At 36.0% G+C, this 15,757-nt stretch overlaps 1 protein-coding gene across 1 annotated transcript in view; it reads left to right on the top strand.

Moving 5' to 3' along the window:
• Positions 1 to 15,757, top strand: part of tilB (touch insensitive larva B) — a 154,679-nt gene that overhangs the window by 100,462 nt on the left and 38,460 nt on the right. The window contains exon 11 of the mRNA XM_090381496.1: positions 11,458 to 11,538. Within this exon, the coding sequence (XP_090237622.1) occupies positions 11,458 to 11,538 (81 nt within the window). The remainder of the gene's footprint in view (positions 1 to 11,457; positions 11,539 to 15,757) is intronic.

The raw sequence follows: 15,757 nt of genomic DNA, 5'->3' as shown, positions 1-15,757 counted from the left end.
TCTTGTTTAATTTGCCACTACTTATAGTAAGTTTGGTGCAACTACTAATATTACTATTAATATTAGTATCAATTCAGTTGATTCAACTACTATATAGTAAATAATGTTTAAATGAATATTTTGTTGCATCATCCATATTTTTGTATTTTCTGAGATATAATGAGATAGTAAGTAAAATTTTTTTTAAAATAGAATTTTTTTAGATTTGTTTATGACAGACTTTTTTCCCTTTTGTTGCTGCTGTTTATATTAACACAGACAGCAACCATAAGGTGTTTGCTTGATTTATTCCCTTTCCATTCATCACTTTGGAAACCACCTTTTGGAAGGTGACACCTGATAAATCAGTCCGCTCTTTACCACCATTGTAAATGTCAAAAGGAGGTTAATCATGTATGATAGTATCAAGCTGGAAATCAACTAATCAACATGGCTTCCCCTGATTCACTAGTCACAGCTTTACAATGTGTATTATGCCGATCTTTGAATTTATTTCTTGCTAGAATGTAATGACCAGAATATAATTCCTAAAAGGGTAATATAATAACAAAAATATTCAAATTACAAATTTATAGAAGCATAATTTGTATTTACTAAACAGTATGTATGGACAGTATATAGAATTCATTCTGATAGCAGAACAATTGGAAGTAACGGTTTCTAAATAATTTACTTACATTATTGATTGCATTAATAAAAAAATATATATAAAATAACAGCATAACCAACAAAGAACACACCAGTAAAAGAAAGGTGATACTTAAAAGAGAATAAAGTTACATAACAATCAAAGTAAAGAAAATATAATATTATTAGATAAGGAGTTTCAGAAATGGGAGTAACCACTTTTTTGTTTTCTGTTTGATGAATATATGTCCAAATACTGTCATTGAATGATTTTGCAACTCTCTTAAAGAACTGAGAAGTTAAATGATGGAAAGTGTCTAAGAGCAATCGAAGTTGATATTTTAGAGCTGGGTTCAGTCAATGTGGCCACAGATAATTTCATTCAAAAAGCTGAGGTCCAGTATACTCCATCAATGTTAAAAAGGCAGTAAATGAAAATGGGTGCACCAATCATTATAGAATTTAGTACAATAATTGACATTTATAGCATATAAATATGAGAAAATTGGATAGTAGACCTTCCAAAACTTAAATATGACCAACACAATAAGGAGACCAAAATTGAACTGCATGCTCCAGGATTGGTAGAGAAACATTTTGTAAATGGTAATTATAGGGGCTGTTTTGCCTGAAGTCCCTAAGTGGATGTTTAAGTAAGCCTAATCTACAAACTGAAGGTTTAGGGATAGAGAGTAAGTGAGAGCATGATGATGAAAGATTACACCCAAGTTTCTAATTTTAAAGGTTCTATTAATAGAATTAACACCCAAGCGATAATCAAATGTTATATGAGGTTGCTTATGGTGGTTATAAGTAAGAATGAAGCACTTTTCTAAGTTCAGATTATGACCATTAGAGGTCACCCAGCCAAACATATGTTCACAAGATTGATGTACTCGGTCAAAGTAGATATAGGGCAGAAATTTTGATATCATTTACACAAGTAAGGAATTTACACAAGTATTTCTTTCCCTAATCCAAGGAAAGAAAAGAGAATGTAGAAAATATTCAAAAAAAAAGTGGACAGAACCCTGAGGGGGCTCTCCTGTTTAATTGAAATGGATAGGAAGTAAAACCATCTATGCACACAGATGACATATAGGCATTTAAAAGGCATGCTATCCAATTAAGGGCTAAATCCATGATGCCATAATTAGACACCTGTTTTTTTTTTTAAAGAAGGTCAATGCGAACAGTATTGAATGCTTTATTCAATTCAAAGGAGATCCTGTCAAGTTTCAGATTAAATCAATAGTGCTTTGCAAAATATGATTAAAATAAAGTAGATACATTATTTGTAGTTGATCAAAATGCCATGATGAAAAACTCTTTAGGAAATCAGACAGCTGGATGGAAACAGCAGTTTCTATTGGTTTGGCCAAGGCATTTATATGGTTTATAGGATGATAAGATGAAACAAATTTTTTGTAACTTTTTTGAAGATATGAATAATATAGGACTGTTTAAGATGTTCAAGAAGAGTTCCAGTCAAGAAAGAAGCTTTAATAAGTTGATACCCATTTTTAAATATAGGTATTTGGGGTTGGGTTAGTTCGTTTGTTTATGTTTATTATATTTTGCTGTATTTTCTTTACTTAGTGTTTTACTTGTGATTCATGGGTCATTATCTAATGAAGATATTGATGGGCAGCTTATATTTTATGTATTCAATTCAATTGAATCTGGGTCAGTGCCTTTATGTTCAGTGAGGAATGATCTCTGTTTATTCACTCAGGCATGGAAATTCTACATTTTATCAAACTAAACCTATGAGTGCAAGTGATATATCAAAACTGAAGAAACTTTCTGCAGAAGATGGTATCTATAGGATAAGTTGATATAACTGAGGGCTAAGAGGAAACATGTGCTTTTACAGAAGGCCATAAGTAATGTATCAGGACCAGTGTAGTATGCATGTTTGAACTAGTTTAAAGCTAGAAGAATCAGATGGTTAGAAATTTAAAATTCAGTCAAACTATTGCTTAGAGGGATCACTGAACTTGTTTGAGGAATAAGTGATTGATAATAAGTGAGCTGAAGGATATGGGCCAGTGCGAGTATTGGCTGTGGGAATTCTAACATCCTAGATAAGAAGTAGTTAAGGTTCTTATTATTGACCACAGATTTTGAATAAAGTTCAAGTAGGACTGATAATCATGTTTTAATAATAATTTCAATTTTCTGAGGTAGAGAATTTCAACTAATGTTGATAGTTACTTTCAGGATTTGTGAACTCTTTGGAATTTAACAGAGGTCTGCAAACTTTGTTACATTTATGAGGAATAAGAAATTTAATAAACAAATGTAAAGAAGACAGGATTTGGATCTTGCATTTTAAACTAATTGTTCTAGTTTAAATGCCATAATTCACAAGAAATCTGAAACTGATTATGTTTGAAGTTGGTGAGGAGTCTGAAAGGGATTTATTGATCTATTGGAAAAGTACAATACTTCATATCACATCACCAACCTTTGCAATTGCAATACTGAAATTGCAAAGGCAGGCGATCTGAAGAGACAAGAAGGGATAGCACAGTGAACAGACAGCTCAACATTAGATCTCTGAATTGAGAGACACATATAGGAAGAAAGCAGTATTGGTTAAGTTAGGAATAATAAGCTGCAAAAAATTAATGAATCACTGCAACCATCCAGTTCCTTGAGGTGGGGAAATAAGGGAAACTCCTGTGCCCACCAGTGAGATAGAGGACCCCTTTCTGTGCATCCACTCTCTTGACTATAACTTTCAAACCTTTGTCCAAGATTTTAATATATACGTCAAAAGGAGGGCCCCTCCAAAGGCTCCCCAATATCCACAGTGGGTAGCCTGATTTCCTTAAGGGGGGAGTTTCAACTCATTCCCTGCTCTCTGGTCTGGCATCCATGGAAAATACTAAAAGCATGGAAAACGGTTTTGTGAAGCATCACCTTATGCATACTTTTGCTGGATGAATGTCAGTTTCACAGGTGACTGCTCCACATCAGACCCACAGGTGGTCATTGAATGAGTCCTCTGACTTGATATGAACATCATGTTATCTATTTTCATGATATTCTTCATTAAATGAGGACAGTGCAACAGAAGATAAATAAGTTCCTCCTTTTGCAGAATTGTTGACAAGACATTAGATGCCAATGTTGAAAGCCTCTTGACAGTGATATTGTAATTCTTTTGTATACAGTATTTGGTATTCAAATAACATCAGCTGAATACTTTATGAAGATATAAGTTTATAAGAACATTGTACATTCTGTATTATCATGTTTTTTTCTTCTTTTATATGCAAATATTCTGATGCTGATTCCACTTTATAAACAGTCTTATTTATGAAATCTGTACTTTTGTCATAGGTTATTTGAAGATTTCCTTCATTTCTTATGTAAAAATATTTATAATTGATTTATATCTCTATAGATACCGTTTTCTCTTTCGTATATCTTGTAATGTAATCTGGCATTTTGCTGATGGGTTTTATGTCTTAATTTCTTGTGTTCTCTTTGTACATAATCAAAATCATTCATTCAAAAAATTTAGTTATATTAGAATTGCTTGTTACTTATAATAAAAATTGGGGCAAAAATTATTAATATTACAGAAAATCACAAACAATGAATAAATAGAAAATTTAAATCTAATGGAAAATAAGAAAAAAAAAAGTAAAATAATATTCAGCACAATTTATTTGTATTCATTAATGCCCAGTTACAGTATCATGTTTAGTTACTGTGGGATAAAAATTAGAATAACTTCAGAATACAGTATTTTATCATTTTTTTCCCCCAGCTTTGTGCCCCAAAAGTGTTAAATGAGTCATGCAGTTAGTCATTCAAAATTTTTATTTCCTAACCAAGATCATAAGTTTTTGCTTGTAGTATTTGGCCACTTAGGCCTACTGGTACATTTTGATTCTAGCTGCCTAAAACCATTGAAAAAGAGACTCTTCAGCCCTAGGAAAGGGAATCAATCTCTGAACCAAATCTCTAGATTTGGTTCAGAGAACAATTTTTTTTGTCTCAAATTTGAGATCTGTTTTTTAATTGTTGTCGATAGGAGCTATGCATAATCCTGTATTCTTTAGACAGTTTTTTGTTTCTATTTTTGCGATTATTTTTACATTTTCTGCCAAACTTAAAACTACATATTTTTTTGGCTAAGATAAAGAAAGCCTGCATGAGAAGCACGCAAAAGTTGGATGAAATTTACCAGTAAAAGTACTTTGCAGTAACGGCATTTGTATTGTTGCTCCCTCGGTAAACAGATGGTGGGTGTTATCGGTCTAGAGTAGAAGTTGAATCCCACGGGAGCTTGAAACCCTCCCGAAGTGGAGGGGGTAACCTGACCTTTTTTCTTTAGAATCACTAATTGAATTAACTAATTGAATCACGAACAGAGTCATATTGAAAGTTCTGGCGTCATAAAAATGTTCGTAACGTAGTTTCACCGGTAAACTTTTTCAACGTTTGCCGTGCTTCTCGTGTAGACTTCCTTTGCCTTTTTTTTTTCTTAATAAACAATTTATCCACTAGTCCCCCAGGAATTCTAAAGAAAAAAAGGTCAGGTTACCCCCCTCCACTTTGGAGGGTTTCAGTCTCTCATGAGATTCAATTTCTACTCCTGACCGATAACACCCACAGTCTGTTTACCGAGCAAGCAACAATACAAATGCCGTTACTGCAAAGTACTTTTACCGGTAAATTTCATCGAACTTTTGCGTGCTTCTCGTGCAGGCTTTCTTTACCTTCGCCTTTTTTTTTTTTTAGTATATTTGAAACATTTTTGAAAACAGCACTGCTCAGAAGATTACTGAAAACTGTTTTCAGATCTTATTTATATAATCCAACCAACTTTTGATTTTGTTTTCTTATTGTTTATTAGAACTTTCCCACAGTTCAGATATAGGAATACAATATTTTATAATTTTTTTTTTTTTTTTTTTCATGGTTGGACTTTTCTGTGTAGTACGGTATACAGGGTATTTCCTATCCAGTCTTATATTTCATGTGGTGATCCAGGAGGCATTGCTAACATTGTTCGGTGCATAATGGCCTTTAGCTGGTGTTGCACCATTAACCTTCAATAACTACAACAATTGGGAGGTGTATAGAATATAAAATATTAATACAATGTTCCCCTATTTTCAGCCACTGAGGACATACAGCTGCGACATTTTCTTGTGGGGATATGAACATATCCAACTACCACAAGAAGAATAAATGAGATTATTAATCAGATGAATTTCATTTTATGAGATGCACTATGTCTGCTGTGGTTTTCAGTTCATGACCATATTCCTTCCAAAGAAACTTTCAGCACTGACTCTCAGTAAATGTTTGGCACTATCTAATTGAAGATCAGCTGATTGAACCTTTTTGGTTAATCTTTACAAGCGGGTACCCCTCCTGTGAATTTTTACAAAGGTGTGGCATGATGCAGTGTTTGGCAAACATAGCTCCTCCCAGCTGATGATGTGCGCTGAGAGAACTGTCTAGATTGCATCTTGCCTTCATAAGCTGGTCACGGAACATCAATCGTGCCATGTTAGTGCTTTCTCTCGGATCTCAGCGACAGGCAGAGAGTGAATACAGGTACCTTTGCTTTAGCAAGCCAGTCACATAATGTCAATTGTGCCATGCTGGGGCTTTCCCTCCAATTTTAACAACATTTGAAGAATGATAGGGAAGTGGCACTACAGTGAATGCCATCTTTCCACCATTGCATGCCATGTTGTCGGTATGCAGTCGTTCACACCAGCATACCATATTGGATGATGTATTGTGTTCTGAAGATGCAAAGAATGATTGATCAGACTGGATAATATTCTTAAGATCAAAACACACTAATGCAGAGGGGTTACAGTATGCAAAATAGAATGAATACACATATACTTGGATTTTAGGAAAGCTTTTGATATTGTGGCACATGGAAGAATACTGTACAAATTTGAGCAGTATGGCATTAAGGGCAAGTTGCTGCAATGGATAAAAGGATGGTTGAGTGGGAGAAGACAGAGAGTGGTTATCAATAGACACTGCTCTTCGTGGATTAATGTTATTAATGGAGTCCCCCAAGGTTTGGTGTTGGGCTCATTGTTTGTTTTTGATATTTATCAATGATACTGATGAAGGTATATCAGGTTTAATATCTAAGTTTGCAGATGATACGAAGGTTGGCAGGGTTGATAATGATAGTATGCTACTGCAATAGGATCTGGAAAAGTTGAGCAGATGGGCTAAGAGGTGGCAAAGTTTAATATTAACAAATGTGAAGTACTACATATGGTAGCAGTAACCCCAGAGTAACATATCAATTGGGTGGTACTACATTCAAGGTAATGGAGAATGAAAAGGAACTGAGGGTAATTGTGCAGTCAGATATGAAGTTTTCTGAGCAGTGCAAAAAGGCTGCAAGAGTAGCTCATGGTGTCTTGTCAATGATATACAGGAATTTTGCTAGCTTTTCCTATAACAAGTATTCAAAACTACATCAGGACATGGGACTGACATCACTGATGTGCCATATAAAGTAGCATATATATACTTGGAAAAAGAGCTAAGCCATTTAGCAATGAGTAAATCATAAAAGAATGCATTGTTGAAGTTGTGGGATGTTTAGATTCAGCTGAGGTTAAGAAGTACAAACAACTTCCTCTTTCAAGGAGGACCATAACTGATCGGCAACTTGAATTAGCCCATAACATAACAGAACATGTAATATGCATGCAATATGCCAAAGCGAAGACATTTATTATTTGATCGCCTTGGATGACTCTACTGACATTACTGGCTCAGTACAGGTGTTATTTTTTATTTCTTATATAAGTGTGATTTTCATTGTCACGAGGAGTTACTGGCTTTGGGTACCCTTACTGCCAGGACACGTGGAATTGACATTAACATTAGTAGAGGCATACAATGCAAGAAAGCAAGCTTATGCAGCATCAGCCAGAAAGAAAAAAAAAAAAAAAAACCTCCCATTTCATCCCTCCATTCGTTCCAAATGCTTGTCCAGCTCAGCTTTAAATTTATTTAGGCTATCAACTTCCACAACAAAAGATGGAAATCTGTTCCACCAATCAACCACCCTCTGGCTAAAGGAAAACTTCTGCACATCTATTCTACAACTGTCTTTCTTCAGTTTGAATCTATGCCACCTCTCAGGTTCTTAATCTGAGCAAGAGGAAGAATCCCATTAGCATTCAGCTTGCTTAACCCATTCAAGGCCTTATACACCTCAATCAGATCACCTCACAGGTACCTACTCTCCAGGTGCTGCAATTTGCAGAACTTAAACCTTTCTTGATAAGAGCACCCCTTTGTTCCCCTTCTTTGTACTCGTTCTAGCAACTCTACATCCTTCCTAAAATGAGGCTGCCAGACCTGTACACAGTACTCTAGGTGTGGCCTGACCATTGCCTTGTATAATGGGATAATCACATCCCTATCCCTGCTAGCAAAGTTCCTATATATCATTGACAATACTCCATGACCTGCCCTGGCAGCCCATCTGCACTGCTCAGCAAACTTCATATTTGACTGCACAATTACCCCATGTCTTTTTCACTTTCCACTTCCCTGAGTGTAATATACAAAGTTGATATGTTTCTCTTCTGTTATTGCTACCCATATGCAGTACTTTGCATTGTCAATGTTAAACTTCAGTTGCCACTTCTCAGCCCATTTGCCTAACTTATCTAGATCCAGTTGGAGTATCATACTGTTTTAACAACCCTGCTGACCTTTGTATCATATGCAAACTTGGACATTAAACCTGATATACCTTCATCAATATCTTTGATAAATATACTAAATAACAATGAGCCCAACACCAAACCCTGGGGAACTCCACTAATAACATTTGTCCATGAAGAGCAGTGCCCATTGTTTTAACACTCTCTGTCATCTCCCACTCAACCATCCCTTTATACATTGTAACAACTTATCCTTAATGCCATACCTCTCTAATTTGTACAGCAGTCTTCCATGTGCAACAGTATCAAAAGCTTTCCTGAAATCCAAATATATGATATCAGAATTATTTTTGACATTCAGTTCCTTTGTGACCACATCATAGTATCCAATCAAATTGGTTGGACAAGACCTCCCTTTAACAAACCCATGCTGTGTCAACTATTACTACAGTCTTGTAGACATCTTCACTATCTTCAAAGACAAATGCTGTGAAGCGAACTGAATTTATGTAATTTAGTAAGTGAATGCACAGATGGCTTATCTTCCATGAGAGGAAAAAATGAAGGATGTGTTGTGTTACCACAGTAAGAATTGCCAGATCCAGGTATTTTGATTTCCTTTCACTCTATTCTTCATCAGCACAATCTGTGTGCCAAACTACTGTTTTAAGTGACACATTAATAAAGTTATAGGTATTTTAAACTACATTTGAGCAAATACATCATGACATCACCAGTTTTGGCAACATGCTTCAGCTTGATCAAACATTCAGTGTGAATCTGCCATATTACTCTAAAGTGCGCTTGTTTTCCTAAGGATAAATACTTGTCAAACTCTTATCTTTGCAAAAAACAAATCGCAATCTTTTTATGAGGAACTGAATCAACAGTGTGAATTGTCAAAAGTGGAATTCTGCAGAGATATTGCATTTTTGTGTGGTATAATGTCAGAGAAAAAAAATGATCTGAATATTTTTTTGCAAGGTAAAACTAAATCTAAATACAATATGTGGCTTAAAATTCAGCAATTTCTGAAAAAGCTGACCTTTTTCAAAGCCTTGCTTACCTGATCAGAATTTTCAGCTGTACATTTTCCAGAACTGGCAAAAGTAATTAATGAACAGGATACAAACAAATCATTAAGGAAATGCGACATGAAAGAATTTACAGCTGTTCTAGACTGCCTGATTGAAGAACACAATGAAAAGTTTGCTGATTTTGAGAAACATGATCTCACACTGAAACTAGCTTTTCAACCACATCTGATTGATGTCTCCAAAGCACCTGATGACTTACAGATGGAATTAATTGAGCTCTGAGAAGATGATATTCTGAAGTCTCTGTTGGCGCAAAAGAAGATCCTCCTCAAAAATGGAAAATGTTGCTGAATACCCACACTATGTCAACATGCTTGTTGAATGCTATATTGTTTTGGCACAACCTACTGTTGTGAGTCAACATTTTCATATATGACACAAATTAAAACAAGCTTGAGATCTCAGATGATGGATATTCACTTGGAGGACTAATTAAAACTATGTTAACGATGTTAGAACAAAATATCAGACAACTATCTGGCATTAAGCAGTCACAAAAAAGTCATTAAATTGTTTGTTGTCTAAGTTCGTCCATTTTTAGTTTGTTATCATCTTTGCTAAACAAATGTCTTGCTAATTTTTTTGTTTCTCATGCAATAACAAGCTGTAATTAAAATTGTAAATATGCCTACAAAAATATAATTTTTTTTTTTGTATATATTTAATTATCAGCATGCGGCCTAATAGTATCTTGGTTAAATAAAATATGGCCTTCCAACGTAAATAGGTTCTCCACCCCTGGCCTAGGGTAAGAAGGTTTTTGCATATTTCCGTGAACCACTCATTTCACTTCAGCAATCCTGAAACTGGAGAAAACAAACAGTATTCAGGGGTGATGGAGTGGCATCAAAAGACAGGTGCCCCGGCAACTGGCATGAACTGGTTTTGTGCCAGCTGCCAGGAAAAATATCTAGCAGAATTTATTTGGCAAAGGAAACATGCATCTATGGACATAAGCAAACAATTTATTTCCATCATTGGGACCATTTACACACCAACAGAAAAGATTAAGAAACAGCTGGCAAAATGAAGTGCATGTATTAATTTTATTTTGCATACTACAATCCCTCTGCATTAGTATTTTAATCTTTACAAGTAGGTAGCCCTTTCATGTTTTTATCTTAAGTGTGTGTTTTAATGTTATCCCATCCGATTGATCCTTTGCCTCTTCAGAATACGGTACCCCGTCCGATATGGTATGTTGGTGCGATCAATTGCATGCCATGCTGGCACACAGTCAATGGAAAGGCAGTATTCACTGTAGTGTCACTTCCCTATCATTCTTTGAATGTGTAGAAAAAGGTACTCTTATTCTCTCTCTGCTTGTTGCTGAGATTCGAGAGAAAGCACGAGCATGGTGTGATTGATGTCATGGGACCAGCTTGCAAAGGCAAGATGCCGTCTAGGCAGTTCTCTTAGCATAAGTGTCATGTGATCAGTTGGGAGGAGCTATTCTTACCTAGCACAGCATTACACAATGCCTCCAGAAAAATTCATGGAAGGAGTATCCACTTGTAAAGATTAACCACTTTTTTTTTAACAATGTTTAAGCTTAGTAATTATCTGAACTTCCTAGCAAACAAATTTCTGCTTTTTTATTATTATTATTATTAGCCACATAGTGCAAGGAAGCATGAGGCTTATGCTGCACCAGCCAAAAAAAAAAAAAAAAAAAAAAAAAAAAAAAAAAAAATTTCTGAGGTACCCTGAGAGAGAGAGAGAGAGAGAGAGAGAGAGAGAGAGAGAGAGAGAGAGAGAGAGAGAGAGAGAGAGAGAGAGAGAGAGAGAGAGAGAGCGCGCGCTCCTGCTGATTGCTTATGTGAACACCTGAAACATGCAATGTGTATGGTACAATAAGTAACTGGAAAATTTTTGTTGTGGTTTAGATTAATATGTCCTGGATGTTTCAAGTTTTATTTTCATCCAAATTTGTACTAAAGCTGCATGTAATCTTAAAGTTACACAAAAAATAAATGTATCAATAATGATAATTTTCATAAAGTGAAACGTGGTTTTTTCTTTCCCTTTTTTAAAAATTATCTCAGAACATTTGAAACGAGGCAGCCTAAAGCAGAGAGAAAACTTATTACAGATGATGGTAGAGTACTGAATATTAATGAACCTAAGTAAGTTACTCAGTTTTTTAATTTATTAATTGGTTTATACATGATTTTCATCTCTGGAAGCAGTTTTGCCAGAAGGGTGTTCATATAAATTTAAACTACCGGGTGGTTATAAAATAAGTTTCCCTATTCAGGAACCCTAGTGTCAAAATGGTTAGAGATAGTGCTGTGAAAATCAGTGGGTATGTCATTTAGAGTATGGGGAAGCAATTTGTAGAAGAAAAAAAAATTAGTTCAAATATATGCCACCATGGGAGAAATTGGCATTGTAAACATGAAATGGAATACTTAACTTAGGATTAGATTTTAATATCAGAACTTAGAAATCTACAGATATTGTTCTATGTGCTTTCCTTCACTTGAGATGACATTCTGAAAATGGAGGACTGTGTGTGTGACACAGTTTCGCATAGCATCTCATTGGGGATGCTTGCTTTCAAATTGACAAGTGCCTGTATGCCGCCATGGTAAACTCTGTCTTTCAGGTATCCCCATAGCCAGAAATCACAGGGATTGCGATCTGTTGATTGGGCTAGCCAGAACTGCGGAAAGTCTCTAGAAATGATGTGATCATTTCCGAATGTTGAACGGAGCAGTTCCTTCACTTGTTGACCAACGTGGGTAGAGACACCATCTTGCACAAACACTACAGTTTCCAAGCATTGCCTTTCTTGCAGAGCGGGAATAATGTGATCTCTTAGAGCACAGTACTGTGCACTAGTTACCGTACACCTCATGGGGCTTTGAAGTATAGACTCTTGAAAAAAAATGATCTGATTATAAACTCTGCTGTGAATCCACACCATACTGTTAACATATGGACTTTGTAGTGGTCTTTCATGCGCAGCAGATGGACGAGAAGTTCCTCATGTTTGGCAGTTTTGTGCATTTACAGCCCATGAAGAGTGAAATGTGCCTCATCACTTGTACAGGAACCAGCATAAAACTATTTGAAGCACTTTATGTACAGTAGACCAAGGAAGGTTCAAGTCTCTTGACACAGCTCTGGCACTGCTGACCCACTACCTCTGTTCCGATATGTGGTCGTTCCCTGTCTGGAATTACACTTAACTCCCCGGTCGCTTCAAATTTATTTATGAGTTTTCGAAGCCCCACTGACACCAAAGGTCCTTTTTTTCAAACCTTTAAGTTTCCAATATTCACCTAGTGCTGCATTAGTGTTACTATTATTCTGGTAGAGCAGTTTTACTAAAAGAGCACGTTCTTTTTTGTAAGAGCCATAGTGGTTATTGACAGTGACGTTGGACTTTCTGCTTTTATCTAACAGGATGTCATTTGCATAAGCAGCATGTTTTGAAGTAAATGACAACTTTTACATATGTGCAGCACCGTTTCTCCCCTGGTGGTGGAAATTTGAACTATATTTTTTCTTCTACAAATCGCTTCTCCAAGCCCTAAATGACATACCCACTGATTTTCACAGTGCTAACTCTAACTGTTTTGACACTAGGGTCTTCTGAATAGGGAAACTTATTTTATAACCACCCAGTATATATCAGTTAAGCAAAATATTTTATGTAGTTAACATATTATAAGACACATTAAAATTATTACGAATATTCTAAAATAATCATAGTTTGGTTTAGAGAAAATCCAATTAAAGAAAATAAGCTAAATTTCAATAAGTTTATCTGATAGATTCTCATCATGTAAATGGCAATCACTAGACACAGTTTGACCTATGAGTTGTAATTGTTCAACATCTGTATACCTTGTACAAAAAGTCTGTTATTACTAGTGTGACTTGGAATGAGAAGTCCCTGTAAAGAGTATTGTTAATTTCACCCCTCAGTGAATGGCATTGGGAAATTTTGCAGTTAAAGAATATAGCGATTAGATTTTTTTGGAAAATAGTAATTTTGAAAATTTTTTTGGTGCATTGATTACTTTTGACACACACACACACCCCGACTTGATTGCAACAAAAGACTTACATTACACGGTTGTATAATAGTACTAGTATTCACCATTAGTGCAAGGAAGCTACACTGCTTTTGCTGCACTGGCAAAAAAAAATGAACCAGATAAGAAAATACTAATTATATACTTCACTCCACACATGGCTATATATCCAGTTGACCTTTGAATTTATTCAAAGTCAGCCTCAACTACCTGCAAGGGCAACTTGTGCTAGCAATCAGTGACTCAAGAAAAGAAAACTTCCTACAATTTAATCTAAACTTCAAGCCTTGTAATTTGAATTTATAACCCCTAGTTCTGGAATTCTTTAGAACAGCGAGAATTCCACCTTCATTCATTTTACTAATCCCTCTAAGAGCCTTATGAACCTCAATCAGGTCACTCCTGAGGTGTCTGGTTGCCAAGCTCTGTAGCCCACATAATTGGAGTTTTTCCTCATACTGTCATCCTTCTGTTGATCTGACCATTCGAGTTAGCATTACATTAGCATTAGTAGAGGCTTGTGATGCAAGAAAGAAAGCTTATATAGCATCAGCCAAAAAAAACCCCTTCCCATTTTCACCATTCATTCACTCCGCATGTATGTCTAGTTTGAACTTATTTATGTTGTTGACCTCCTCTACAACAGATGGAAGTTTGTTCCAACTATCAACCACCTAAAAGCAAATTTCTGCACATGTATTCTACAATTGTCTTTCCTCAATTCCGATTTATGAAATTGAGGAAAGGTGAGTAAGCTGAACAAGAGGAAGAATCCCATCAGCATTGAGCTTGCTCAAACCATTCAAGGCCTTATACACCTCAATTAGATCACCTCACAGGTGCCTAGTCTCCAAACGCTGCAATTTGCAGCACTTAACAGCAACCTTTTCCACTCGCCAATCTCGTTGCCCTTCTCTGTACTCATTCCAGCAGCTCTACCTCCTTCCTAAAATGACGCCTCCAGACATGTATGCAGTACTCAAGGCATGGCATGGCATGACCATTGCCTTATACAAGGGGACAATCACCTCATTATCCATGCTATATATCATTGATAAGACACCATGAGCTGCTCTAGCAACCTGTCTGCACTGCTCTGAAAACACAATTACCCCAGATCTTTTTCATCTTCACTACCCTCACTGTAGTAGCGCACAGTTGGTACATTATTCTGGGTTACTGCTACCCATATGCAGTACTTTGCATTTGTCAATGTTAAACTTCATTTTCCACTTTCCAGGCCATCTGCTCCAATTTTTCAAATTCTGTTGCAGTAGTGTACTATTATTACTGTCATTAACAACCCTGCCAACCTTTATATCATCTGCAAACTTGGACATTAAGCCTGATATACCATCATCAATATCATTGAAAAATACAGAAAGCAACAATGGGCCCAACACCGAACATAACATTAGTCCATGAAGAGCAACGTCCATTGAAATAAGGGGCGTTTTTTTTTTTTTTTCCTTTTTTGGCTGATGCTATATAAGCTTGCTTTCTTGCATCATGTGCCCTTGCTAATACTAATTATCACTCTGTCTTCTCACACTCAACCATCCTATTATCTATTGTAGCAACTTGCCCTAAATGCCATACTGCTCCAATTTGTACAGTAGTATTCTATATGCAACAGTATCAAATGCTTTCCTAAAATCTAAGTATATGATATCAGAGTTATTTTTTGCATCCAGTTCCTTTGTGACCACATCATAGTATCCAATCAAATTTGTCAGACAAGACTTCCCCTTAATAAACCTATCTGGTGTCTTAACTGTAACTGCAGCATTGGCTAGATGATCCTGCATTGCTTCTTTAACCAGTGACACCATTATTTTCCCTGGAACAGAAACTAAACTAACAGGTGTGTAATTACTCGTGTCACCCTTTGATCCCCTTTTGTGAATTGGAGATACATTTGCACATCTCCAGTCCATAGGGACCTCCCCCGAATCCAAGGAAGCTTTCATAATTATGGGTAAGGGTTTATTGCTTCCATTAATATATATGAATAGATCCCATCCACTCCAGGTGCCTTCCTTATGTTCAATTTCAACAATTTCTCCTCCACTTTGCTGTTCTCCTTAATTATTACAAAATCATTTAGCTCTCTGCCAGAGTTTGATTAGCTGCTGTTCTCCACTTCCTACAGACATTCCTCGTGTGTGAATGTAGATGCAAAGTACATGTTCAGTTTGTCAGCCAATTCAGCAGGTTCATCAACAATCGACGGTTCGATTGTTGACAAACCTGTCTGTCTGTCTTTGAAGCATTTCAAGATGCTCAATGTCTTTTTTTT

The sequence above is a fragment of the Mastigoproctus giganteus genome, chromosome 9 (assembly GCF_048544385.1).
Source record: "Mastigoproctus giganteus isolate SK-2022 chromosome 9, ASM4854438v1, whole genome shotgun sequence".
Taxonomy (NCBI): Eukaryota; Metazoa; Arthropoda; class Arachnida; order Uropygi; family Thelyphonidae; genus Mastigoproctus; species Mastigoproctus giganteus.
Note: the sequence above shows the minus strand (reverse complement) of the source record. Positions and strands in the feature narration are given on the sequence as shown.